The 27,513-nt window shown below is 29.6% G+C and overlaps 2 protein-coding genes and 1 non-coding gene across 3 annotated transcripts; all 3 read right to left on the bottom strand.

The window, feature by feature from the left end:
- Positions 1–4,955: 4,955 nt before the first annotated feature.
- On the bottom strand, positions 4,956–5,039 carry TRNAL-CAA (transfer RNA leucine (anticodon CAA)). The gene has a single exon. It is a non-coding gene; the product is annotated as a tRNA-Leu (tRNA).
- Positions 5,040–7,207: 2,168 nt separating this feature from the next.
- LOC103492475 (leucine-rich repeat protein 1) lies at positions 7,208–10,762 on the bottom strand. Its single transcript, XM_008452873.3, has 6 exons — positions 10,163–10,762; positions 9,884–9,955; positions 9,056–9,199; positions 8,668–8,739; positions 8,466–8,537; positions 7,208–7,520 (listed from the first exon to the last, which is right to left on the bottom strand). Exons 1-6 carry the CDS (start codon positions 10,390–10,392, stop codon positions 7,448–7,450), a joined length of 663 nt encoding a protein of 220 aa, XP_008451095.2. The 5' UTR covers positions 10,393–10,762; the 3' UTR covers positions 7,208–7,447.
- Positions 10,763–16,630: 5,868 nt separating this feature from the next.
- On the bottom strand, positions 16,631–18,179 carry LOC103492474 (lamin-like protein). The gene is made up of 2 exons (XM_008452872.3): positions 17,913–18,179; positions 16,631–17,248 (listed from the first exon to the last, which is right to left on the bottom strand). Exons 1-2 carry the CDS (start codon positions 18,097–18,099, stop codon positions 16,866–16,868), a joined length of 570 nt encoding a protein of 189 aa, XP_008451094.1. The 5' UTR covers positions 18,100–18,179; the 3' UTR covers positions 16,631–16,865.
- Positions 18,180–27,513: the final 9,334 nt, after the last annotated feature.

The raw sequence follows: 27,513 nt of genomic DNA, 5'->3' as shown, positions 1-27,513 counted from the left end.
TCTGTTGCCTAAGATTACATTAGTTTCACCTAGGTCTTTCATGTCAAAGTTTGCACTCAACATAGATTTTACATCATTTATGAAGTGCAAGTTTGATCCAAAAATTAACATGTCATCTACGTATAGGCATATGATGATACATAACCTACCTTCAGTCTTATAGTAGATACATTTGTTACTTTCATTTACTGTGAATCCTTTTGACATTAGTAAGTTTTCTAACTTTTCGTGCCATTGCTTAAGAGCTTGTTTTAGGCCGTAGAGGGGTTTATCTAGTTTGCAAACTTTGGATTCTTGGTCGTGAACTATGAAACCTTCAGGTTGTTCCATGTAAATCTCTTCTTCTAAATCGTCATTTAGGAAAGCAGTTTTAACATCCATCTGATGGATTAAGAGATTGTTCAGGGCAGCTATAGATATCAATACTCTAATAGTGGTGATTCTAGTGACCGGAAAAAAGTATCAAAGAAATCTATGTTCTCCCTCTACCTAAATCTTTTTGCTACTAATCTAGCCTTATACTTATCTACTGATCCATCCAGGGGGTAAGACAACTAGATGCCAAGTTCTATTAGATTCAAGACTCCATTTCATCATTGATAGCTTCCTGCCATAAATTGGCATCTACTGAGGATAAGGCTTCTGTTAGATTTTTTTTATCTTCTACGTTGTACATTTCGAAGTCTTTTCCAAAGTCTTTTACTGTTCTAGCTCTCTTGCTTCTTCTAGGTTCAGGATCTACTTCCTTGTCTTAGTTTTGGATCCGAACTAAAGGTAGACTACTGGAACTTGAGTCTCCACTATTTCTAGATTTAAAAGGAAATCTATCCTCGAAAAAATCTACATCATTTGATTCTATGATTACTTTGTTTTCTAGGTCATAGAACCTATAGGCTTTACTGTTTTCAGCATATCCTATGAAGACATATTCATAGGCTCTACTTGCTAATTTCCTTCTTTTTGGATTAGGTATTCTAACATAAGCTAGACAACCTCAAGTTCTAAGATAAGACAAGTTTGGTGTTTTATGTTTAAGGACTTCATATGGTGAATTTTTACTGTTTGATTTAGGAATCCTATTAAGGACATAATTAATTGTTTTAATTATTTCACCCCACCAAGATGGTGCTGCTCCCGACTCAAGTAAGATAACAACTACTAACTCAATTAGAGTTTTATTCTTTCTTTCTGTTTTTCCATTCATTTTAGGAGAGTAAGGTGCAATAGTTTCGTGTATTATTCTTTTTTAGTTATAAAACTTATTAAAGGCAACTGAATCATATCCAGTTCCTCTATCACTACGAAGTCTCTTAATTCTTTTGTTAAATTGATTCTCCATTTCAGTTACAAAAACTTTGAACATGTCATAAGTATCACTCTTATTTTTAAGCAAATAAATAAAAGTGTAGTCAGAACAGTCATCTATAAAGGTAATTACATACCTTTTACTGTTTCTAGTTAAAGTGTCATCAAATTCACATAAGTTAGAATGAATTAATTCTAAAGGCTCAGTTACTCTAGTTACAGACTTATGCGAGGTTTTAGTTATCTTAGCTTGACTACAACATGCACATTTCTCAAAATCTTGCAGAGATAACTGAGGTATAAAATTTAACCTAATCATGTTGCTAATTAACCTTTTATTAACATGATAAAGTCTAGCATGCCAAACATTAAAATAAATCAACATGTAAGTAGAAGATACAATCTTATTAATTTCTAGATTCAATTTGAACATGTCATCAGTAGCGTAACCCTTACCCACAAATATATTATTTTTAGTTAAGGTAAACAAATATGGTCCTATGGTTTGTGTGAATCCAACCTTGTTGAGGATATATCCGGAAACAGAATTCTTTCAAATTTCTGGAGTATGCAGAACTTCCTTCAGCACAAGCGTCTTGCCGGATGTGAATTTCAGTTCTACTTCTCCAATACTGGCCACCTTGGTTGTGTGATGATCACCTAGAAGTATATTCTTATCTTTAACCTTATTATATTTTCTAAAACGACTATGGTCGTGGCAGACATGGCGGGATGCACCGGTGTCTAGCCACCAACCTTCAGACCCCCCAATTACATTAACTTCAGAAATCATAGCTACTAATTCATCTTAGATCAGGTTTGCCTGCGTAGTAGGATGACTCCTGTTTCTACAATTTCTAGCTAAATGACCAGGCTTATTACAATTATAACAAACAATTTGTACCGTACTTCTAGACCGGGGGTTGTACTATTTGTTAGATCCTCATTTCATCTTGTTTCCTTTCGGCTTCAAGTCCAATTTCAGAACTGCAATGGACTTCTTTTAATGATAGTGTTCACCTCTATCTTAGGTATCCTTCCATAGTGGAGGTAATTTATCAATAATAACAGCAACTTAAAATTGATCATCGAGTGACATACCTTCACTAATAATCTTGTGGGCTATTTTCTGGATTTCATGTGACTGTCCCTCCATGGATTTGTCATCAATCATTTGATATCTCAGGTATCGGTTGACAGAGTACTTCTTCAACCCCACTTCCTCAGTATCGTACTTCTTTTGCAGCGCGTACTACAGTTGTTTTGCAGTAGTCATGGTACTGTAATAGTCATATAGTTCATCAGTAAGACCATTAAGAATTAGGTTCTTATAGATGAAGTCGGTTTCTGTTCAGGTGGCGAGATTCTTTAGTTGTTCTTCTGTAAGATCTTTTTCTTAGAACTTCGATTTTTCAGTAGTACAAGCAGTGGTCACCTTCTTCAGTGTGAGAAAAAATAACATCTTTTGTTTCAATCTTTTGAAATGTGCTCCTTCAAATCAGAATGGACGGTTGAGATCAGAGGACATCAAATCAGATTGGAATTGTCTGGCCATCACAGTAGAGAAGAAACGTCTTAAAATTGTTGTTGCACTTCGGTCTTCAACACAAAAACTCATCCAGATCCGACAAACAATAGTTAAAAAAACAAGACAATAAATGAACGGCAGCAGAACAGATTGATAAAAGAACAGAAACTGCAAAACAAAAACTTGATTAGTAGATGGCTGATTCGCGAAACACGCTCTCTTTAAGACGTTTCGCGGCTCTGCTCTGAATTGTGCAAACATATTGTCGCCCTGTTGTCCCCATGATAAAAAAGCCTTACCCTTGAGTTGATTTTAAATAAATCACTCAAAGTTTGCACAGAAACTGCAAAAAAGGAACATAAGAGAAGAATAAAGAATGATTTGTCGTAAAGGTCCTTCCTTCCAAAACTTGGCTGCTCTAAGGGTCCAAACCCATTGGTCAACCAATAGGTATATGAAGGAACCTTCACACTCTAAATTATCAATGTGGGAATGCTTTGGAGAGTGAAATAGTGTATATTTTTCTTTCTACAAATTTTTCATCCAATATTTTATGGAGGGAAAATAAAATGTGAATGGTGAGATCTTTTTTTTTATTTATGAGAAAATCAATTTAATCAATTTTGGTGAAAATCAATCACTAGCTATTGGTTTTTAAAAACGATACAAAAACAGTGAGTTTTGTATACATCCATACGTCACAAAGAGAGTTATAGTGAAATTCATAAAAGGTTAGTCAAAATCCATAATCAAAAGAGACGTAGTTTCGTTGGAGGTTGCACTTCTGGTGGGGCATTTGTCCCCCAGCATCCGCACCTAAGACAAAAGAACGGCTCTAGATTCTAGATTACAACCTTTAATCTTCTTCTATCTTAGATGGAAAGAAAATGTTATAAGGAAAATTGATTTGTATTGCTATTTTTTTCCCTTTTATATTTTATTTTTATTTCATTACTATGTGATCTTTTTTTTTTATTTTGATATGCATTACTTTAGATCTATTTTTGTTACTTTTTTATTGGTTAGTTTTAATTTTATTGGTGTTTGTCTCTGCCCATTCTCTTTGATTTCTCTTTATTTTTGTTTGTTTTATGCTAACAAAAAAAACTTTTTTTTGTTTTTATTAAAAAAAAAAAAAGAATTGGCATAAAAAGAGTATAAAGAAGAGAACAAATGAAGGAGAGGAAAAAAGAGAAGTTAACTTTGTATTTCATTTATCATTTACCTATGTTTTTTTTACTTTAGATGTTGCTTTTAGTTATTTTCCTTTTCAAACATGTTTGCTATGCCATTATTTCTAATACGTCATATTATATCGTAAATATATTAATTTTTATTGGCTTTCTTTTAAAAAAATATAAGACAATGAAATCTAAAAATATTTGAGAGTGTTTTTTAGATTCTTGAGAGGTGAGTGATGAATTCTTTGGAAGTCTAATATTGATCTCCAATATTTTTAAAAAGATTTTAATATGTTTTTTAATATTTACTTAATTTATTATGATACAAGGTTTGATTTAAAAATTTCTCAAAATTTGGAAAAGTCATTTTAATTCAAATTTCTTTAAACTTAAATCTTTCATACAATTTTTTCTAAACCAATTAAAAATTTGTGTTTTCAAACATTAAAAAATTAATTTATTATTGTAAAAGATTTTCTAATCAATATTTTCTAAAAACTCATATTATTTTTATTAAATAAAATCATACAATAAAATCTAGAAAATTTGGGAGTTTTAAAATTCTCTTTATAGGAAGGTTATTTCAATGAGGAATTTTGAGAAATTATACTAATTTTTTACTTTCTTGAGTTGAAGAATAATTTCTCCTAAACTATAATATAATCTAAATTGATGGATTTTATTAAAATATTATTTTTTTTCAATGTCGATCTAAAAATAATTGAAAATAATTGGTCCACCTTTTTTTTATTGTTATTTAATATTAAGCTCAGCAGTTTGTCGTCAAATCTTCCGATCCATAAGAAAAAAGAGGGAGTAAGACCTCTCTGGGCCTTACATGGATTTGGACTTGATTACTTTTGGGCTTGGACCTAGTTTTTTATTTGGCCCAAAGTAAAGAGCAGAATTCTTAAAAGTTGAAATATGGAAAAATGAAAATATGTCAGAAGTGGGATTTGAACCCACGCCCTCGTTAGAGGACCAGAACTTGAGTCTGGCGCCTTAGACCACTCGGCCATCCTGACTTTGTTTTACATTTGTCATTTTATTTTTTTACTTCTAATCATCTTTTATCTGAAAAGGAAACCATCATCAAAGCAAATCACTACAAAATCACATTTCAAGCCCCAAAAAATTAAAATTGGAGAATACAAAAAGTTTGCTCATCCAACACCTTACATGCAAGAGAGTGTCACAGCACCTCACATGAATGAATAAATAAATAAATAAGCAAATGTTAATTATCTAAGTGAATGTTTGATAGTACTTTTCAAAATGTATAAATAACTTCTTCTTTTTTTGTCAGATTCAAGATCACTCTTAATATGCCTCTAAATATGGTATACAAATTTTGGTTGTATGAGTAAAAGATGATTTTCATGTCGTGCTTTTTGCAAATAATATCAAGAGAAAATTTGAGATTTTTGTGCAGATAACCCTTTTTAGGAGTATCTTTATAATTGATGACATCCCTCACAAAAGTATGATTTATAACCTTTTGACTACATTAGATCTCACTTCCACACTTTTACAATTGATCCTGTAGGGAATAACATATGTATAGTAACCCTAACGTGATCAAAGTTGAGTTTTCCGTCTATGTTCATGAAAAAATCATAAATAAAAGTGAGCTCACGATAGAGTTGATATCGTGTTAGGGCTACACATGACCATACCTAAAGCAATAAGTTATATGGATATCTCATATGGAAAATCCTAACAAACTGTAATCTTATCAAACTATGGTAAAATATAGCGTGATTTATCACGATTGAGATTTTATCCCTAACAGAATGAATTGTGAATTGTAAAAATACGGTAGTGAGATTAACGTAATAAAAAGTGTTAGAACTCATACTTTTGTGAAAAGTAAGTTATCAATCATATAAATACTTCTGAAAAGGTCATTTGTACAAATGTCTCGTAAAATTCACTATAATTATAATAATTTCTTGTTGTGCAATTTCTTTTTCATAGGTCATAGTTTTAGTTCAAAAGTTTTTCACGCTTTCACCTAGAATTCCAAAAAATATTCTCATAATTCTATGGACTTTGAGATCATAATAAACATGAGAACTCATCAAGAATTTATATAAAGATGCCAATGAATATTTAGATAGCTATATTTGTATTGAAAGTTTTATTCAATTTTAAAATTATGTTTAAGATGTGTTTGAAAGTGAATACGAAATTATTAAAATTACTTAAAAACACACCACTAATCATTCAAAATCAATTTCAATCATATAAACATTACATTAGATTTATGAAAAACATAGTTTGTAGTGATTCTGAACAATTTCAAAATCACTCTGAAACATACATTTAAATATGTAGATCTGTTTATATATCTAGTAACTGCATTCTCCCATTAATCGTTTTAATGATGAATATTGTTTCATATGAATAGATATTAAATATTTGGGACTTGAAGTCTCCATTTTAAATATCTTAGATAAATAATGTTTGTAAGTGTTTGAATGTGTAAAATGAATAATCAATGTATGAAAGTTAAATATTTGTGTTCAATTCAATAATTTGTCTATATTAATTAAAATTAAATAAATATTAGAGATCAACCGAATTAAACCTCAATTAATTTATTGTTAATTAATGAAATAAAAAATAAACGAAAACTTCTTATTTCATTATTGTCTCAAAAGTAATTATATTAATAAGAAAATTTAGTTGATAATAATATTTTATATTAAATAAGTTAAAGATAGCATAAAAAATTAATGGTAAAGATATTATTTAAAATTTACCAAGTATATATAATATATGTTTGTGTTTAAAAATCAATTAAAATCAATAGTAATAAATATTTTATATTGAATTACTAATTAATTAAGCTATATTTTTGAGACATAAGAATCTCGAATATTAAAAAATACATGCCAGATGAGTTTTAATGTTCGCATGAAAAATGATAGATTTCATAAGAAAACCTACACGGACCTAACAGATTATTCATCATCCGATTGCAGATCACCAAATGAAATGTGATCGACCTAATAAATGCCAACCCAACCAAACCCTCATCACAACCATCGAAAGGGAGACTGATAGGATTCCATTGACTAAAACAGCTTTTATTCACAGCATTAAGGTAACAAGCTATAAGAAAATTTGGAAGTTGACAAATCAAAAGCAAAATTAAAATCCTACTGTCTTTACTGAACAGACAACAAGATGAACAAACAGTTGATAGAATTACCATTGGCACAAACTCATGTCGTGGCAGTTGAAAAATACTGTTACAAAATACCAAAGCTTTTGGTATTACACAATTTACAAACACCAATCTGTCATTTTAGATTTCTAGTATTTCCCAATCCAATTCACTATTTTGGGTGAAAAAAACACTATTACTTCCCCCCCATAATACCCTATTCTTCTCATTCTTAAGTTGTAAATATTGTAGCATCACCTTCTATGTGCAATTTGTGTCATAGCTAGCAAGTCCCAATAATTCTGGTCCTTCCATTCTAGGGTTATTCTCAAAGCTGCATCAAAAGGAAACTTATTCATTAGTTTTTTTCTTTTAAAGAAAAGATACAAGACTTTGAAATGAAAAGAGACAACCAAAAATAAAAATAACTTCTTTTCGGTTAGTTAGATGTCAGTCGTCAGGGAAAAGGAAAAAACAAAAGGAAGAATATGGGGAGAGGGATTGAAAGAAACAAAGCATATTGTTTACATGGACAGAAATCATGAGAATCAGAATTAACATCAAGACCTCAAAGAAAAGAGTAAACGACAATATAAACAAAGCTACAGCAAGCAGACAATGTGCACATGGAGTATCTAAGATTTAGGAATTAATTCTGCAGCCTTTTATCACAAAGTCTCCCAATCCAACATTACCTCCAATCATATAAGTGGTAGGCCCAATGCTCAATAGTGAGATTTACGCCAGCCAACCAATTAGAAGCTCAAAAGTAGAAGGGTAGTTGAGTAATAAGAGAAATGGCTCCTAGTAATTTGTTATGTGGTTAGGCAAAAGTGTAGGGGGAAGGAGGAATAGTGATTAGTTAAAAAAGAAGTTCCAGAAAGATAGCCTTGTAAGAGAGGAAAATCTCTTGTAGCACCCTCTGATAGGAATCTATAAAACCTGTAGAGCCATTTCCATATTCTTACCTTAATTGGGTAAGGATCTATTGATAATTTACTGAACAGTTGACAACATGTACGAGAAGTTATATAATGAAATATCTCTACTACCAACGTCTGTTTCAGACTCTAATTTTGAATTAAGCACAAAAATAAAAGGGGGATGAAGTCCACATGTTTTGATGAAAACAGAGTATCATTCACTCTATTCTCTTTTCCCACTTCGGATAGATGTTAGCAAAAGACAGTTACTCTGCATTATAAACTTTTTATGCACTTCAAAATATGAAATAGTAAGTGAAAAAAAAATGGAGAAGGAAAGAAATTCCGAGGCCTACTTGTTTAAAGGTATGTGCTCAAATGGTCCACTGGTTGGTATGGTCCCACACAAGTCATTATTCGAGACATCCCTGAAACAAAAAGGCACATCTCATCATAAACCAATCACATGACATGGCACAAAACTTCAACCAGAGTTGTATATTCACCTAAAGGCTAAATGCACTAACTACACAACAGTGAAATTATACAAAGACTTACACAACTTTAAGGCTTGTAACTCCAGTAAGTTCTCTTGGGATTGGTCCATTTAATCGGTTATCATTAAGCCGTCTGCAAATCAAAATAAAAGTTCAGACAAAAGATTGTGAAAAGGGTTACTGGAGAAAGCATTCATTCAGATTTTACTTTCCATCCATAAACACAAAAATGATAGCCATTGGTTTCACAATCCTAGCATCAACTACCAAGCAGAAGTGGAAAGATATTGTTGTTTAAAACATGGAACAATAACTTTTTGTAAGATTATGATCATACCATAATTATAAAAGAACTGTTGATCAATAAAAGTTGGAGTCACAAAGAAAGTAAAACGTCTAAACCAACATAACCAAGCTCAAAAAATAAGAGTAGCGTGAATGGAACTCACAAGAACACAAGAGATTTCAATTTCCCCAAAGAAACTGGAATTCTTCCAGTGATATTGTTGTTATATAGGTCCAAACTGATGAGGCTCTTCAAGTTTCCAAGCTCATTTGGAATCGTTCCATGGATGTTGTTTTTGTAAAGTTCCCTACATATTTAGTCACAGCAGCATTAAGAAAATCAACAATCAGAACATCCACACATGTATAATTAATATATCCGACAAGCTTCCTATACCAACCCTTCACATCAGGACTAATTAAAAAAGCAAGGAGACACGACAAAAAATTCAAATTCCCTTAGATAGACTCTCATGAAGAGAGATAAGAAACGGGTCATTGGAAAAATGGATAGAAGAGATGTAAACATGAGGCCCATGCAACTGAACTTTGTACTGTGTGGGGTTAGAGTGAACGATTGTAAATACTCGTACAAGGAAGTATAGGAGTTGGTAGAAATTGGTAGTAGTTTGGGACTGGGGAGAGAAACAATCCAATTCTCCACGGTCACATTGTAAGTCGTGAGTTCCTTCTGCTAGTCAAGGAAACAAAACAAAACCACTACTTACTAATCCAATTCTCCTCAACCTCTGCCACCTTATTCCTAATTGGAGTATGATTTTGTACTCACCATTTTTATGTGCTCTTTTGAATAACCTTTGGATTATTTCATTCATCGGTTAAATCATTTCTTATCAAAAAATAATAATAATAATCATAGATATCTCTTTCGAATAAAATCTACGTAAAAACAATTTTAAATACTCGTATACATTTATTGTCGAATCATATCATTCAAAGAACATAAGCAAAGTAAATTAGAAACAACATACAAATATTGCAGATGCTCAAGCCTTCCAAGTTCAGGAACAAGATGTCCAGACAAATTAGAATTCCCCAAATCCCTGAAAATCAAAACCAATAATCTAATCAAACAATTACCCAAATGGGTAAAATTCCACTTCCATCGCAAGTATTACAATTCGTCAAATTTCACAAACAACGCATATTATAAAATACAAAAAACAAGAGTATTCTAAATAAAAAAAACAGTTTAGCAATGAAATAGTAAAAAAAGAAAAAAGAAAAAAGAAAAGAAACAGAAACCGTACACTCGGGTAACGCGGTTATCCTGATTACAAGTGATATGGAACCAAGTACAAGGGTTAACGAGAGTAGGATCCCAACTCTGAAGAACGTTATCGGGATCGGAGAAGCTACGACGTAGAGTGTAGAGAGCATCGCCTTCGGAGTTGGAAAAGGCAAGAGGAAAAAGAAAAGTTAGGGTTAGGGAAAGGAGAAAGAAGAAAGTGGAGGAAGTCCAGAAGCGAGTCGCCGACATGGCTAACCCTGAGACTGGAAGATTGAAGAAAAGGGGTGCAAAATTATGTGGGTTGATCGAAGAATTTGAAGTGGAAATTGGAGAAATTTGTTGAGAAAATTAGAATCGGAGAAATGAAAGATAGAAAAAGGAGAAGAAGAAGGAGAAGAAGAGGAAAGTTGGGGTTTTTTCTTTCCTTTTTTTTTTTTTTTTTTTTTTTTCCTGTAGGCTTTGGGAATGACAACGTAAAGAAAACGTGAGTGACTTTCTTGAGATTCTCTTTTTTCTTTCTTTCTTTCCTCTTGTAAAATAAATTATCTATTAGGTCAAACATTCAAACCCTCTTTTCCAACCAATCTATCATCAAACTCGATTGATTTACTAAATCTTCGTATTAACTTTGACAAATGAGTTCAGATAGACTTCAACTTTTAATACCGACCAAACCTTTCCTTATCTCAGTCAATTTGATTTTTCGATTTATCATACTCATCCTTCATGACTTTTGTTTTTTATTGGATGTTTGAACCATCGAGTTGAGTTAATAAATCTAGAGTGTGTAGGTTAAAGTTAGTAAATTAGTGTTTGAGGTGTAATATTATAAGACTGTGTTCATCGACAATTGTAAAATGTAGATTAAGAAAGTAAGATTGAGTTTATTAGTAAATGTGTGGTATAAAAAGAATTAGAGATAGTGTTAGTCGATAAATATAACATACACTTATTAGTGAAGTTGGATTGTCTACACCAAATCACCAACTTAAAAAGTCTGTATGCCTATCGACTCTAATCTAAAAAAATTTAAATGTATTATTTTAGTCTTTATAGATTTCTTTATAAATCTTGTTGTTTAAGTGATAATTCATTTTTTTTTAAAATATTCTATTATCTACTAACCTTTTGAATCTAAAATTTGAAAATATATTCACCTACAATATAGGTTTCTATGAAAAATGATATTATTTTTAAACTAATTTCCGTAAAGTTTAACTTAATTGAATAAGTTTAAGATTTATTAAAGATATGGGATTAAAATTAGACAAATTTTAAATTATAGGGACTAAAATGATACTTTAATATATTTTTATTTTTATTTTTTTGTTTACAATAAGTAACTGAATTCATTTAACTTTAAAAGAAAATGACATTGAAACTAACTCTTTTGTTGGAAATTGATGATCTTTGGCAAAGTTATTCCATGTTTAATTTTGTAAATTAATCAAACTTATGTTTTTTCCTGATTGTAATTAAATTTGAGGAAATTGAAAGTTTATATCCTTAAATTGACTTCATACAAAAAAAAACATTATATGAATATATAATCTTCAACGTTGGTAAAGAAAATGCGAAGAAAATTTGTTTTAAATAGTAAGGCTATTAAAAATATTTACAAAAATAATAAAAGTTTTCTTTATATCAATGATAAAGATCGTGATGGCCCAGATAAACAGCTATCATTTTAGTGAGAGTCGAATTAATCTTTATGAATTATATTTAGAATCTACTCTCTATTAATATAACATTAAAAATTTGTCCCTACAATAGAGACCACTAGTAAAATAAAATTAGACCATAATGACTAAATTTTAACTTTTTTCGCACATTATTATTTCTTTTAACTATGTTCATTGGAACAAAAATGTTATTCCAATAATTTTGCATAATTTTAAGTAATAAAAATAAAAATAAAGATTAAAAAGAAATAAAGTCTAAAAGTCAATGATTATGTTACACTCGCACCTAATCTCCACTCTCACTTTTCTCGACAAGGAAAAAAATTTTGTTTTTCTAAAAATTTGTAACGTGACAAATTTTAATTCGATATAATACAAAAGGGTATGATTGTTGGATGTTGTGTAAAGACACCTAAGTATTTATGAAAGTTCAAATAGAAATCGAGTGGGAATGATGGGTAGAATGCACTTAGCTTTTGGGGAATTTGGAAGGTCAATAGATTTAAAATGTCTTTTGTCATTTGGTAATTATTTAAATTGTCCTCTCCCTCCCTCCCTCTCTCTCATTTGGGTCAAAAAGTAAATAAGAAAAATGTCCATTCAAAGTTCAATAATTTAATGCAAATTTGCAGTGGTAACTTCACTAATTCAAAAACATAATGGAAAATATTCTCTTTTTTTAAGTGGTTTTCTTTCACCCCTTTTTTTTTTATGTTTTTTGGACAAGTATTTTGAATCCTTGTTTTATTGAAATTAATTCTATTTTATCTTATACTTTTTTAGACAAACTTATTTGGATACTTTATTAATATTTTTTAAAAAAATGTTTTTACTATAATTATATGATAGATTAAAAAAAAAATGTTTTTTTAGGTAGATTATCTTTGTGTTTTCAAAATATTGAATATTTTTTTATAAAATAATCATATGTATTAAATCATTTATGTCCTCTCTAAATTTTGGATGTTGCGAAATATATAATAGATTTGAAATATTATTATTTTTAAATGAATCACTATTATAATCTAATTGTGATCATGAAGTTATCAAAGAATGGTTAAGAAAATGTTAAAATTAAGAAATGAAAGTTACTCTCTCTACAAACAATCTACGTAGCTTGTTAATATTGGATGGATTTTTTAATATTTTTCTAAGAAGTACGTGAGTGAAGACGACAAAAAATATTAGAAGTCTTCAAGATAAGGAAGGATGACGTAATTGATTGTATGGGATGTAGGAAAATGTTGAGACCATCAAGGATCGAATCCTAATCCGTATAACTATTGACAAACTTTTATTTTTATTTTTTTGTTAATATTGTTATTAAGAAAGTGAAAGGAATTTTTTTTTTAAAATTAAATTTTAATGTCAACAATTTCTTTAAACCAACTTATTGTTTGGTTGAAAAAGAAAAATAATGAAAATAAAAGAAAGATGTGACTATTTTTTTTTTCTTTTGCAATATGATGAATGAATCGAACGTTTTTTTTTTTTATAATAATATATAAGGAAGAAAAAAAATACTTTTACAACTCTAATGATACATCAAAAGAACATATTACCTAATTAATCAAATTACTTTGCCTTAAGTATATCTTATTTTTTTATATATATATATAAATTTAAAAATATAATCACATTAATTTTTTCATTGAATTATTATCATTATTTAACCTATTTAGATTATATTCTTTTTGAACGATTAAATTGATCTATGAAAAGCACGTCAACTAAATTTAGACATTTGAAAAAACATAGAAGAATATTTTTTTTCTTTTGAAAAAAAAACTATAAATTAGAAAATAAAACAAGACCTTACATTTCATAAAAATAGAAAAAGAATGACACAAATGATATTAGAACATTTTCAGATAGTTTAATGAATATTGATAGACTTCTAATCGTGATTATCAATACATTTAATAGATATTGAAAAACTTCTATCAATGTCTATTATTAATAAAATTTGGTATTTTACTATATTTTATAAATATTTTAAGTAATTTTGTTGTTTGAAAGATTTCTCATTAATATATTAGCTATGTTAGTTGTTGTGTATGTGTGTTAATAATGGTAAAGGGGATTAGGTATGAAGACGTAATTAAAATGGTAATTAATTGAAAGTGATGTGGCAAATATAATGGAAGGATAAGTTCAATCAATTTGACCAACTCCACTGCCTATCAATTTTGACTTTTTTTTCTTCCAATTTTGACATTCTCTCTCTCTCTTTTTTTGTTGAAATATTTCAATTTAGATTTTGGTCCTTGCCTCTTTCTTATTTATGATATTCCAACTTCCCCACATGCATCTACTTTCCTACCTTTTTCTTAGCTTGGAATTTACTTAAATATCCTCACTTTATTTTAACATTTTCATTATAACAATGTTTAGATATCTTTTAACATGATAAATTACGATAGACTTGTTATTTGTGCCTATTTGATATAAATAGATATATATAGTAGTAATCTATCTTGGTCAATAGTTGTCCATCATAGATAAATTATAATATTTTATAAATATTTTGATTTATTTTGTTATATTTAAAAATGTCTATCATATAACTATATTTAAGTTGTTGTACATACGTGAACATATAACTTCCACATTCAAAACTATATCTCGTAAAAAAGAATATTAGGAATTCAAGGTGAGTTATGTTTAAATATTAAAGTCATTTTCTTACATGGTTGAATTGGGGTCAACTAGATATAAGTTTAAACTTCTAATTGGTTAAATATAAATAAATAAATAAAATTCATTTAAGTAATTTCCAAAATTTCAATCAAAAGTACATTCAACGTTAGTTTGGATAGAAATAGTTAGTACTTTACTTCGAAAATATCCTTAAACTTAGAAAGAAAGTTCAACATAATGCTATTATCTTGCTGTTAACATGTGAATACGTTAACTTTCAAAAGTTGCTTGGAACTCTTATCTTAAAAGTGGCAAATTAAATATGATCAAGTTATACCCACAAACTTTAAGATCGGTTGTATCAATTACAAAATCCTAAAATGATATATAGTTGTATCAAATTTGATCTTGAATTTGTAGTTGTATCCAATTTAAATCCAAAGTTAATAATTGTGCCAATTTAAACAACTTTCATAAAGCATATCAATTGAACCCTAAACTTTTATAATTGTGTTAGTTTAAAACCTTCCTAATTCAAATTTAGCTTGAAAAGTACTGTATAAAGTATTTGTTATTTCAATTAAATTGATAAATTGTTATAAGTGAATCAATTTAAAACATTTATTGGAACTATATTTAGAAATCTCGCATAATGCATAACCAAATAAAGCATAATGGCGGGTTGAAATTGATATATATATGATCATTGTTTAAGATTTAAATCGATACGATTATTAGTTTAGTCTCTATTATCTCTTTAACTGCTCTCCTTTTACTCTCCTTAACCGTTTGAATTTTGTGATAATTTTTCTTCCATTTTACTCTCATTCTTGTTAATTATTCCCTTTTTTATGTCGCAAATATTTTCTCCTAGAAAACTCTTTGCGGTTTGATTTGAGTTTTTTTAGAGTTGAGTTGATAATTATTATATGATTGACTAATCGAAGGTGTTGACATAAATAACAAGATATAAAATGTGAGTCAATAAAGTGATAAATATGAATTAACATGAATAACGAGATAATAAATCTTTTGACTTATTAATACACCCGAACAATGAATGAGTTTTTTTAAAGAAAATATATTTTTGTGAGATCCCCCAAATTTATTGGTAAACCCATTTTGAATGTTTTTTTAGAAAAATATTATTGGTACGGAAATAACAAGGTAATAAACCTCTTGAATTATTGGTACGTCGTTTTGTCTCTTCCATGTAAGATATATCCATCGTTATGAAAAAAAAAAAAAAGAATAATTGAAGGCATCAAGAGGACTTTAGGAGTTAACCATTTTATCGAGGTTATGGGCTAGTATTTAACTTGAAGTCATAGTTTATATACTTTGTTACAAGAGAGTATATATATGAAAAGAAAATGATATCTTTCTAATTTGTTTGAAAGTTGTTACTTTTCTAACTCGAGAAAGCTTCAAATTAATCGATCACTATGTTAATGATAGTATCTTTTTTAACCTTTTCTTTTGGTAAGGCCAATTATAGTATTTAATGTAATTTTCGAAAGCCAAAGAGATATTTTTTACATGAGAATAAACGGTTATTTATTTAGATACCCAAAATGGTAAGTGTGTTTTCTTAAAGTTTAAGGGTAATTTTGTAACAATCTAAACCTATAATAATTATTTTCAACCAAAACTAGATAGAAGGTGTATATGATTGAACTTTTTTGAAAAACAAGTTCGAGGATTTGTCATGAACAGACAAAGAAAAAAAACTATTTAATTATAAATAGTTTCGATATTTTGCTATTCTCGAAAATGTCCTAACAAAAAATTTGTTATATTTTTTTAAATTCAAGATTAGTTGAAAATAAATAAAATCATGATAAAAAAGTTTTAAATTTTTTTGTTAAAAAAACTAAATATTTATTACACATACCTTTAAATACCTTATTTCTTTTATTAAAAAAAGTTAGCCTGAAGTTAACAAAAGCTTTGTTCAATTAACATCTGAAATCCAACAAGATAACTCATGTCAATTATCATTGAATTAAACTCATTTTAACTATCATTCCATAACTAATTAGTAAACAATGTGATACTATTTATCGCACACGCATTTGATTTGTCTTTCATTCAACACACAACACAATAAATTAGAACTCAATGAATATATTTCCTAAATTTTGCTTGTAATAAACAAAATTAAATACCAATGTAAAAAAGTACTCTTATTTCACCATCTCTTCTACTCCAATTACAAATTTCAAACAAGTCAAAGTTCAAACTTTCAACCACCTAACTAACCCTAACCCTAATGACTAACTATAGTTAACTTCAAATTTATTTTATCATTCCTTTAACACAAAACTTAAACTTGAATCATAGTGAAGTTAAAGGATTCAAACCCAAGCAAAGCTAACCCCTAATTTTAGCCCTAATTATTTAACATATAAATAAATGTACCAATTTAGAAAAGAAGGGATTAGGCTCATGGAGGAAATATTGAGCAATTAATAGCAAGAAGGAGAAAGGTATTAATAATGGTTTTAAAGATGGAGAAAGATTGGGATTATTTTTGGGTAGATTTGGTGGTGAAATTATAGTGGGAGGAGGAGTAGAGTATTCTTCAACAAAAACAGCAACTTTCATTCCTTGAAAGCAAAATCCTCTTCCACTTAGAAAATAGTATGTCTTTGCTTCTGTTAGATTGAACACATCTCTTCCTCCCTTTGTTATGTTGAAAATGAAATCCTTGTCGTTGCAATTCTCGTAGCTCGTTTTGTTCACTTCTAACACGTTGTAGATATGTTTATCAAATCCAAAATCTAAGAAAACGAAAACAAAAAAAAAAAAAGAGAGTTAGAAACATCAATAAAAGTTTGTATTAACGTAATCAATATATAAATCTTCCGTAATCAATATATAAATCTTCCTCGTAATAATATTTTAACGCACATCTTTTAATTTAATAACTTGGCCCATGGTCTTTACGATAGATGTTTGAACTTTGATAATTAATCATGACATTGAATAATAACTTAAATAATCTTCATGTATATGCATATGTGTCAACATATGAGCTGCCAAAATTAAAAAAAAAAAAATCATATTATCAAGATGTGAGATTTCCTTCTGACTTTAATGATCAAACTATTGAAAAAGGGATGAAAACCCAAATGGAAGATATGGAGTAAGAACTCAAAATCAATGATTACTAAATACAAGTTTAGGTGAAAACATATTTTACCTTGCAAGTGGGTTAAATTACCCCTAAATATTTGACTTCCTAACCCTAATGGAAAAAGTTCTCAAACTCAGCTTCATTCAATACTATTTGCCATAATATATCTTCTTTTTTCGAGAATATCGGAGATTCAATCACCTATTCCATAGTTAAAGTAAAAACTACTTATGAAAAACAAACCAATTTCTAGTCTCTATTTAGATAACACAATGTCATTGTCAAATTTAAAGGGAAAAAAAACTCACAAAGCCAATCACCAACATAAAAGTGCTCGTGAATGGACCAATCAGTGAAGTTAATATTAGTTGTCCATGTATATTTTCCTCCTCCAACGTTATGCAACACTGGTTGTTTACCCTCAACTCCACATAACAACCACCCAACAACCACCACCACCGTTGTGATCACTACCTTTGCTGCCATCCCAAACATCTCTTCAAAACCGCTTGAATTAAAATGGAAGAAGGAAGGGAGAACCTTAAGAAAGAAGGAAAGAAGGGGCAAAATTTGTGTTTGTGAAAGGTAGAACAAAAATGTGATGTATTTTCATGCAATGGAGGTTGAGAGAAACATACAATTTGGATGATATAACTCTCTCTCTCTATATATAATTTCAGTTTCAAGTTTTGAATGAATATAATAATGCCCTCTAAATTCTACATCGTTTGTTTCAATTTCTTCCCGATCCATTTTTATTGCTTCATCATCCGCTTCAAATGGATTTTTTTTTTTTAAAAAATTAACAACAAATATGTCCACCAAAATCCACCAATTGGGGAGAGACACGTGTCTACCAATGAAGAGAGTTTATCATTTATAAATTTAATTATTTATTTAGTTTCTTGGATTTAATTTGATGTTTGTCTTAATTACCAACTTTAGAAATTGTCGGATATAATACGGTTAAGGTTTTCGTCTTAAAAAACTAGCACCCTTTTTAGAAACTCATTATAATAGTATAGCAACAATTAGTTTTCAAGAAGGGTGCGGAAAACTCAAGTATTTTATTTCAGACAATTTTCTAATCTTGGAGCTTTTAAAAAGTATAAAATAGATTTCTAGAATTTTAATTTGTGCATCTTTTAAGTAGTTTCAAACTTTAAAAATGTTAAATAGATTCTTAAATTTTTAATTTTGTGTCTTGATCTTTGATCTATAAGATACAAAAATAAAATTAAAGTTTAGCTCTTCTTTTATAAATACTTTGTTTTAATTAAGAAATTTTGGACCATCATTCGATTTGTGCATGTCATCCTCTCTAGATAGTTATTTCGTTTTTAGCTTTTGATTTTTGAAAATTAATCTTGTGAACTCCTCTTTCCCTTGTAAATTTATACGTTATGTTATCCAAAAAAAGGGATTTAGAAAAATACTTTATATAAATGTTTTTTTTTTTAAAAAACCAAGTCATATATATTTTGAAAAACCAAAATTGGATTTTTAAACCTAGTTTTTGTTTCTAGATTTTGACAAATATATTTTTAAAATATTATTAATAATAAAGATGGGTAGATGGGTCTTTTGACCTATACATTCATATAAAATTGAAGTTAATTAGAACATTTATGAAAAATTTAACAACGTTATATCCAACTTGTAGGAAGACACTTTATTTGTTATTGAATATATTTTAGGGATACGAGGTAAAATTTGAATTCAAATTGACGATTTTAGAGGATGATATAAAATGTAGATTGAAATTGTTATTAAAAAATTGTAATATGTATTATTTAATATATTTTTTTTATAAATAACATGAAATATTAAAAAATCGTGAATTACTTGATTTAAATCCTAATAATTAGGAGATGTTGAAACAAAAGTCATACCTTTAGGGATGTTGGTTCAATATTTTGCAACAATTGAATGTTTTTTAATTTTGTTAAGATTTACCAAAAGTAATTGTGTTACAAATACACTTTATTTGTACACCGTGATATTTTGTTTGATTTTTTTACCTCAATAAATATATTGTATTTGGATGGAAGCAATTGCCATTTTTACAGGGGTATACTTGGACCAAAAAATTGAAAAAAATAATCTAACAGATAGTTTTATCATTGATAAAATAATTTTAGGATTTGCGATTCTGCTATTAGGATATACGAGTAAAACCCATATCTGAAATTAAAAGGTTAGTTTGGGCCAAATTGTATAAGGATCCATTAATTTGGCTGGGCCAAAGCATCATTGAGAAAGCCCACAAATAGCAAAATTGGAGATGTCCTTTTGAGATAGTGAGTCGGAAAGTTAGCTCTGAGATCCAAATAAAAAATTCACAAGACAAAGGTATCCATGTGAATATCGATGATAAGTTTCCAACTTAACGGATTTAAATGATAAAAAGGATCGTCCGAAGGAAGGAAGGTTTGAGTTATGATAAACTTAGTATTATTTTAAGCTTAAAATTATAATAAAATGTATTTGGAAGGATTATGGAGGAAGTGTTATGATAAGATGTGTTTGTGAAAAGGGTTGTGTGGATAGAATTATGATAGTGTTAGGATAATATGTGTTTGGAGAAAGAGTTACGTAGGTGGTGTTATGAAATTTATTTTTTATATACTTTTTTTAATTCATATTATAAATCAAATACACAAATTACGTATATTTAATTTATCAAATCATCATAGTTTTCGTAAAATAATTTGTTTTAATTTAAATACGACGTTTATTTTCAACCTTTTTTAAGTAGCTACGTACGAATAATTTTTTTAAAAAAATTCATATTCTAAATCCAATACACAAATTTCGTATATTTAATTTACCAAATCATTCTAGTTTTTGTAAAACAATTTTCTTAATTTATTTAACTACGACGTTCATTTTCAACATTTTTTAAGTATACGTTATGTTTCAATAAATTGATTTTTATGAATGTGACACGCAACCCGTAAACATGTAAATAAGTGCAAATAATAGTTGAAAATACGAAGTACTAGAAATAATGAGGTTGAGATTGATATCAAAATTTAATTACCTTCAATCAACTTTATGTTCGAATTTATATCAATATATTTGTGAAACTAAAATTTTGATATCGATCTCATAAATACAACGAGGTTGAGATTGATATTAAAATTTTAATTTTGAAAATATATTGACATGAATTTGAATATAGAGTTGATTGAAAGTAATTAAATTAAATTACCTAATTCATGAGTAAGAGAAGAAAGTACAATTTCAACAATGTAATTATATCAAATTCATAACTTAAAAATAAGCTATGTTTTTAAAATAAAAAAATTAAATTAACAAAACTCATAAATATAGAAAGTATAAATGAGAAGAAAAAAAGGATTGATAGGAAGAGTCAAAAAAAGAGTTGAAAGGAAAGATTAGGGAGTAAAACTTGGTTGTAATAACTCTTTCTCTAATTAAACAAGGATTGGGTCCCAACCCTCCTCTTCATAATCCTTTTCCCAAACATATCCAAAATGTTTCAAATTTTTACTCATACTTCATATCATATTTGATTTAACCCCTCCTCGAAATAATTATTTGATTAAAATCAACCTTATCACCGTTTGGTTTGAATTTATATATATCTTTAGATTTTACATTATTTTATTAATATTTTAAATTTACATTAGAATATTTGGTTTAGCTTAAGATTTTACTTATTATTTTTATCCATATTATCTGGCAAACTATATATATCTCATTCGAATTTTATTATTTTCCTTTTTTAATCCGGAGTTTTTCATTGTCATTTCATCTTTGTCATTCCGTTTTTCTTCTCCTCTTCACTGCTATTTCTTTCTATCGTTTTTTTCGTTGCGATTTCTTTTCATCATCTTTCTTCTTTTCCTTTATTTTTTTACGTCGTTTAGATTTGGATGAACGTGTACAAAAAATAGCAAAATCTAAAGGATCGTGTATAAAGAATCTTGAAAAAATCATTTAGATTATGAAGGAGCTAATTTAAATGATCGTGTAAAACAAAAATAAACTATACAAATCTAAACGATCGTGTACCAAAAATTAAAAAAATCGTTTAGCCACATCTGAATGATCGTGTACGAAGAATCTTGTTGAAAAAATAAACGATCGTGTAAACAAATCTAAACGATCGTGTACCAAGAATCTTGAAATTTTGTTTAGCCAAATCTAAAAGATCTGTACTAAATTTCAGTTATAAACGATCGTATAACAAAATTAAATGATCGTCTATCCCAAATTAAATGATAGAATTGAAAAAAAAATCGTTTAGATTTGCCTACCTAAATCTGAACGATTGTATACCAAACAATAGCCAAATCTAAATGATCGTGTACCAATTACATTACGTGCATTGTTGACGGCGTGATTGTGTACCAAACAATAGCCAAATTTAAATGATCGTGTACTAATTATATTACTTGCGTCGTTGATGACGTGGTTGATGAGACATTTTTAGTATTTTTCATTGTGAACCTGTGAACTTTTTTTGTTTTCGAAATTGTTCTATACAGTGTAAATATTTTATCACTTTATCATATTTTTGAAAAGACCACTTAGTATATTATACCATTAATATATCCTTTTTACAAACAAATAAATATTCTCTTTTAAATATTTTTTTTGGTTGTTTTTGCTATGCCTTTACAATTAGTTGAAATTTTTGTGTTTTTTCCTTTGATGGTTTTGTAGTTTTTGTGGTTGATGGAGTTATATATACAATGTTGGAACTTAAATGAAAATGAAATTATAAATACAATGTAATTAATGTAAATAAACGAGGTTCCTTCATTATTTTCTCCTCTAAAGTATATTGAATTTATATTGTTGAAATATGATAACAACGTGGAGCGGTGGACATCCTCTTTTAAGGGTCGCTAATTAAAATGAACAGTTTTGAAGTTCCCACCAATCATATTAAAGACGTGATTGGTCATCTTATTATAAAAGTATTGGTCAAAATAAATTCAAATTTAATTGAATTCAAATAGGAAATGTGTTAGGCACTCTACAATACACGTGAAACCAAATGCCAAATTTTATCTATTTTTGTTTAATTAAAAACTTAATAAGGTCCACAAAATTTTATTTTGCTTTATTTTTAAATGTCTCATGTTTACTAGCTCACATAAAAAATAATTACGAGTGACACCAAAACCATTAAGAAAAATGAAATTTCGCTTTGGACACCTCGAGTATATTATAGCATTAAACTTTGATATTTTAAATCTTCATCATCAGGGTTTGAAGGAGAAATTTCATGTACATAAAGAATTAATAAAATTAAAAAAGAGCTACTTGATCTCACTTTTAATTAAAAAAACATTGTTATTAATTGTTGAACACCAATGAAGGCTCATCCTCAAATTTAAAGGATAATGGCGTTGAGAATATCACTCCCATCGCTCCCATAACTACACAGACCTTGGGTCATTTTATATAGGTTAAATGGTCATGCATGGCGTGGAAGTCCAATAATAGTCATCGAAATAGCCAATTGAAGAAAATACATGGGATGGAAACTCAATAATAGTCATCCAAATACACTTGTGAAGAAAATAAGACCTAGAAACTTAAAACAAGATTGCATAATAAATTATAGGTCAAATTGAAAAACTAAAAATTAGAAAGTCTTCAAAATGCCTTAAATAACTCTTTTAGAAGGCGGCAACATTGATGTGCACGCTTGACATGATTTGACATTACATTTCTTTTCCTCCAACTTGTCTTTCTTGTTCAACTAAATCAATCACTCCCTCGTCTTCTTGCAAGATTATAATAAATTGGGACTTTTCTGACACACAAAAAGACCTCGGGATAGAGGCCTTTCTCCGATGTCATTTTGTCCACGTCGGGGAAAGGCAAATACAATATTTAATTATTCACCTTTCCCGACACGTCACCTATATGGCGTCGGAAAACAAATTTCCAATCTCGATATGTAGACATAATACGTCGAGGAAGGTGAAAAATTAAATAATATATAAATTTTCTCACGCATGGCGTCAAGAATGGGCGTTCACTTTTCGACACCATTAGCAATGCATCGGTAATGGGAGGCATTATTCCCAACGCACTGTTAAAGGCGTCAATTTTTTTTTTTTTTTTTTTATGTTTTAAAATTAGTTTTAGAATTTTGATTGTGAATTAGTTTTAGGATATTATTTTTTAATAGATTTCGGTTTTGAAGTTGAAATTTTGGAGGGGGGTGGGGGTGAGGGGAGGGGGTTTAATTGAAAAATTGAAGTTGGGGAGTTGAGTTGAATTGAAAATTTGAGGGGGAGGGGGGAGGGTTGTATTGAAAACTTGAGAGAGGTGAGAGCTATTATTGTTTTATAATTTTTGTAATTTGTGGTTGAAGATTTGTTTTGTCTATCCTTCAATTATGGTAGCTTTTAGTTCAATCTTACTTGTTTATTTTTTTGGTTCGTCGAGGAACCAGTCATTCTTGTGATACAGACACTTCAAGTATTTTACCTAGATAACAAAAAATGGTGCGCTAATTGGAAAGTTGTCTAGGTGGTCCATAATAGCGCATATGGGACGTGCTCGAAGTAGACGATGTTAAGAATGAGCCACTGAATATACTCAAAATCATTGTCGACCATCAAGTGAATGAATACATTGAGGATGATAATCTTGCAGGCCTGACGTTGATCCTGCAATCATTGAAAGACCGGTTGTGCGTTATGTCGCTGACGACTTCATAGACGATGGCGATGAACAATTGTGACATCAAAGCGAATCAAGCGACGATGAATGATAGTGACGAATCACATATCCACATATTTGATTAGTTTATATTTTCACATGTACTATGTCATCATTCTCGAGCTGTTTGGAAGAAATAGATTCGATGTTCCTCGAGTTCGGCGAGGATTTAAACACTGCGGGAAGGTCGTCCTTAATGGGCGACAATTCGGGTAAGTCTCTCGGTACTTTAACTCATAATTATTTTAACTTGTTTCTCATATGATTTGTTTTATTCGGCAGAAACTACTCAACCCTTTTCGACTCCTAGGAGACGTCGGCAGTCTCGACTCTTGGAGTTGGAGAGGTATGTCCATGCCAATGGTAGGACTCCCATGTCCATACCCCTTGGACAAAGAAGCCAATATCTCCATACGCTATTCGGTTCAGCCAGGCCATTGGTATGTATGTGAGGCGTACATTTCCAGTCTGCTATCTTAGGTGGACTAATGTTGGAAGAGAATGCATCGAGGTCGTCAAGGGCGATCTATAGGTATGTGCAATACACAATTCGATTTTCATTTGAAACATACTCAAGTAACCAAGCTAATGCGTGGTGTTATCTAGATCTAAACGTCTTATTAGTATTGCTAGAGTTTACAACGATAATAAAGCTCTTGTTGAATTTACGCTTTTTTCTTCCTTGTGTAGGATCTCCAATCCAAGAGGATTCTCCTTTGGGGCACTCTTGAAGATGGTTTACATAAGTTACAATCAACCAATCGCTTTACTTCATCTTGTTCTTCTCTATGGGCTGTTGTTTTTTGGTCTACCGTCAATCACTTATCTTGGGTTGGAGTGGTGAATATCCATCAGCTTCTGTTTTAAACACCGTGCTTTCTAAATGTCACTTGCCTTGAGTCCATGTCAATATTTTTTGGAATGCCTTGTCAACTTGCTAAGAGTCATTGTTTTCAAGTTTCTAGTGTTGTAACTAAGACAACTGAAGCCTTTTCAACTGGTTCATTCTGATTTATGGGGTCCTTCCCCTCAAGATCCTGTTAATGGAACTTGTTGCGTTTCTTCATTTTCTTTGTGATGACTATACGCTTCTCTTGGATATATCTTCTTAAACCAAATGATATAACTTTTTCTTGTTTTTTAAACTTCAAAAGTCTTATTGAAATTGATTGGGGTGGTGAATATCAAAAAAATATCATCATCCTACCCATGACATGTTATTTTTAATGTCTCATAATAACTTTTCTTTTGGCAAACTAAGAAGGTTATCACCAAGATCTTTCATTTCATCAACCTACTCCCTATTTCTCCTATATATGACTCCACCTTCTCCTCCAACTTCTCCTTGTCCCTCTATCACACCTGCCATTCCTCGAGGTTTCTCTCCTGGTGCTACTCCTCCACTTTCTCCTTCATAAAATGGGGACGAATAGATAGTGAAGAAAAGTTGACTGGCAAGAGATTGAGAGATCATATAGAGTGTATTTGTTGCGTTTATCATAGAGTGCTACTATTGTTATCGAAACTACCATTTCATTAACTTTTTTTTTTAATCTTTGAATTTGTTTATCAAGAAAGCTACCTTCTGCTTCAAAGGTTACAATCTTAAATTTGATATATTATTTCAATTTCTTTTTCACATTTTAAGATTTGCAATTTTGAATCTTGACTAAATATTACGGAGAGAAGTGAATACAGAGAGAAAATATGTATGACAAGTGGACACAATCATGAAAAGCAAACGAAAACATCAAGAGACACAAAGATTGATAATCCAGTTAAGTGTAAGATTATCATATGTTTATGGGGATAATGTTCCAATGGAAGAAAATTTTACTATATAAATAGTTTAGCAATTATAAAGAAAATACTTATTGATAGACTCTCTCTTCAATAACTCACATATAGCTTTCTCTTCAGTTATTCGAAGTCCCCTCACTTCCATGATAATGTTTATTCAAGTTGTGTATAAAATCCCCTCAATACAAATTAAATGCTTATACGGGCTCTAAAGGTAAGATCCCTAACCTTCCCCATAATGCTTCTTCAAGTGTTCTATGTGAGATCCCTTCGAGACAAATGCTTAGGCTTCTTCTAAGAGCGACCTCCTCTCACCTTTACTATATTTAGCACTGTCACTATATTTAGGCTCACATTCAATAATGATTTTGACATGTTGCCCAACATGTTGCTCAAAATTTGCCTATAATAAAATCACACAACCACACTGCATCTCTGTAATAGAATCAATCAAATTACACTGCAGTAACCAAAGTTAAATTCCCACATCCATATAGTTATACTAAAAAAACATTACCGTAACCAAAGAAAAATATAATATTTTCAAATAAGAAAAATATAATATTATTCAAACATTAATGTGTGACTTGTGAAGTTAAAAATTAAAACATTCTTATCGAAATCCTATATGAAATGTGAGTTAGGAAACTTTAAACAAGAAGTAGATAAACAGAAAACACACAAACTTAGAGACGAAAGAGACTTGGGGGAAAGAGCTTGCCAAGAAAGAAAGAAAGAAAGAAAGAAAGAATGTTAATTGCACAAAACTGCATGCCTAAATGGCAGTAGACAAGTTGAGCAGACAAATTTAGCAGTATAGAATTAAAATGAAGTAAAGACAAATGCTTAAGGTTTTGAAGTCTAAGGTATTTAGCCCGTACAACTCCACTAGAATTAAAACTAGAATGCTCAACAAAGAAAGAAAACCCTAAACCCTAAACCTAAAACTAGAATGGTTAACAAAGAAAGAAAACCAAGTTGGAGGACTAATTCATATACAAACAACAGTCAAAGCATCCACCTAACAGACCTGCAGTCTCACATATATACATATGTTAAAAGAAAATTAAATAATCATACAATTCAAAGATTCAAAGAGAAATTATATGATACAAATAAATAATAGTAAGCAATATAATGCACAAACTCATTCATTGAAGTCATGGATTTGGAAGAGAGTTGTTTCTACCTGAAAATCTGTGTCAAAATCTAACTTGAATTGTCTAAAAAGAATAATTTTTTTTAAAAAAATGTCTTATTTTATATATCATTCCTTCGACATTGAAGTCATGATTTTTCAAATAAGTGGAATCTATCCATTAATTTTGGCTATATTAGAATTTTTCTTCACCCACTATTTGGAACCTCATTTTTGGATTATTTTGCAAAAATTTT

Source organism: Cucumis melo, chromosome 2, assembly GCF_025177605.1.
Source record: "Cucumis melo cultivar AY chromosome 2, USDA_Cmelo_AY_1.0, whole genome shotgun sequence".
NCBI lineage: Eukaryota > Viridiplantae > Streptophyta > Magnoliopsida > Cucurbitales > Cucurbitaceae > Cucumis > Cucumis melo.
The sequence above is the reverse complement of the archived record's forward strand: the minus strand, read 5'-3'. Positions and strand labels throughout refer to the sequence as shown.

Bases quoted from the DNA above. Each gene is read 5' to 3' on its own strand.
- LOC103492475 (XM_008452873.3), bottom strand. From the start codon at position 10,392: ATGTCGGCGACTCGCTTCTGGACTTCCTCCACTTTCTTCTTTCTCCTT. The intron at 9,956-10,162 runs GTACGGTTTCTG...TTTGATTTTCAG, and splicing joins GATAACCGCGTTACCCGAGT to GGATTTGGGGAATTCTAATT. The intron at 8,538-8,667 runs GTAAGTCTTTGT...TTTTTGTTTCAG, and splicing joins GTTACAAGCCTTAAAGTTGT to GGATGTCTCGAATAATGACT.
- LOC103492474 (XM_008452872.3), bottom strand. From the start codon at position 18,099: ATGTTTGGGATGGCAGCAAAGGTAGTGATCACAACGGTGGTGGTGGTT. The intron at 17,249-17,912 runs GTGAGTTTTTTT...TCGTTTTCTTAG, and splicing joins TTATGTTGGTGATTGGCTTT to ATTTTGGATTTGATAAACAT.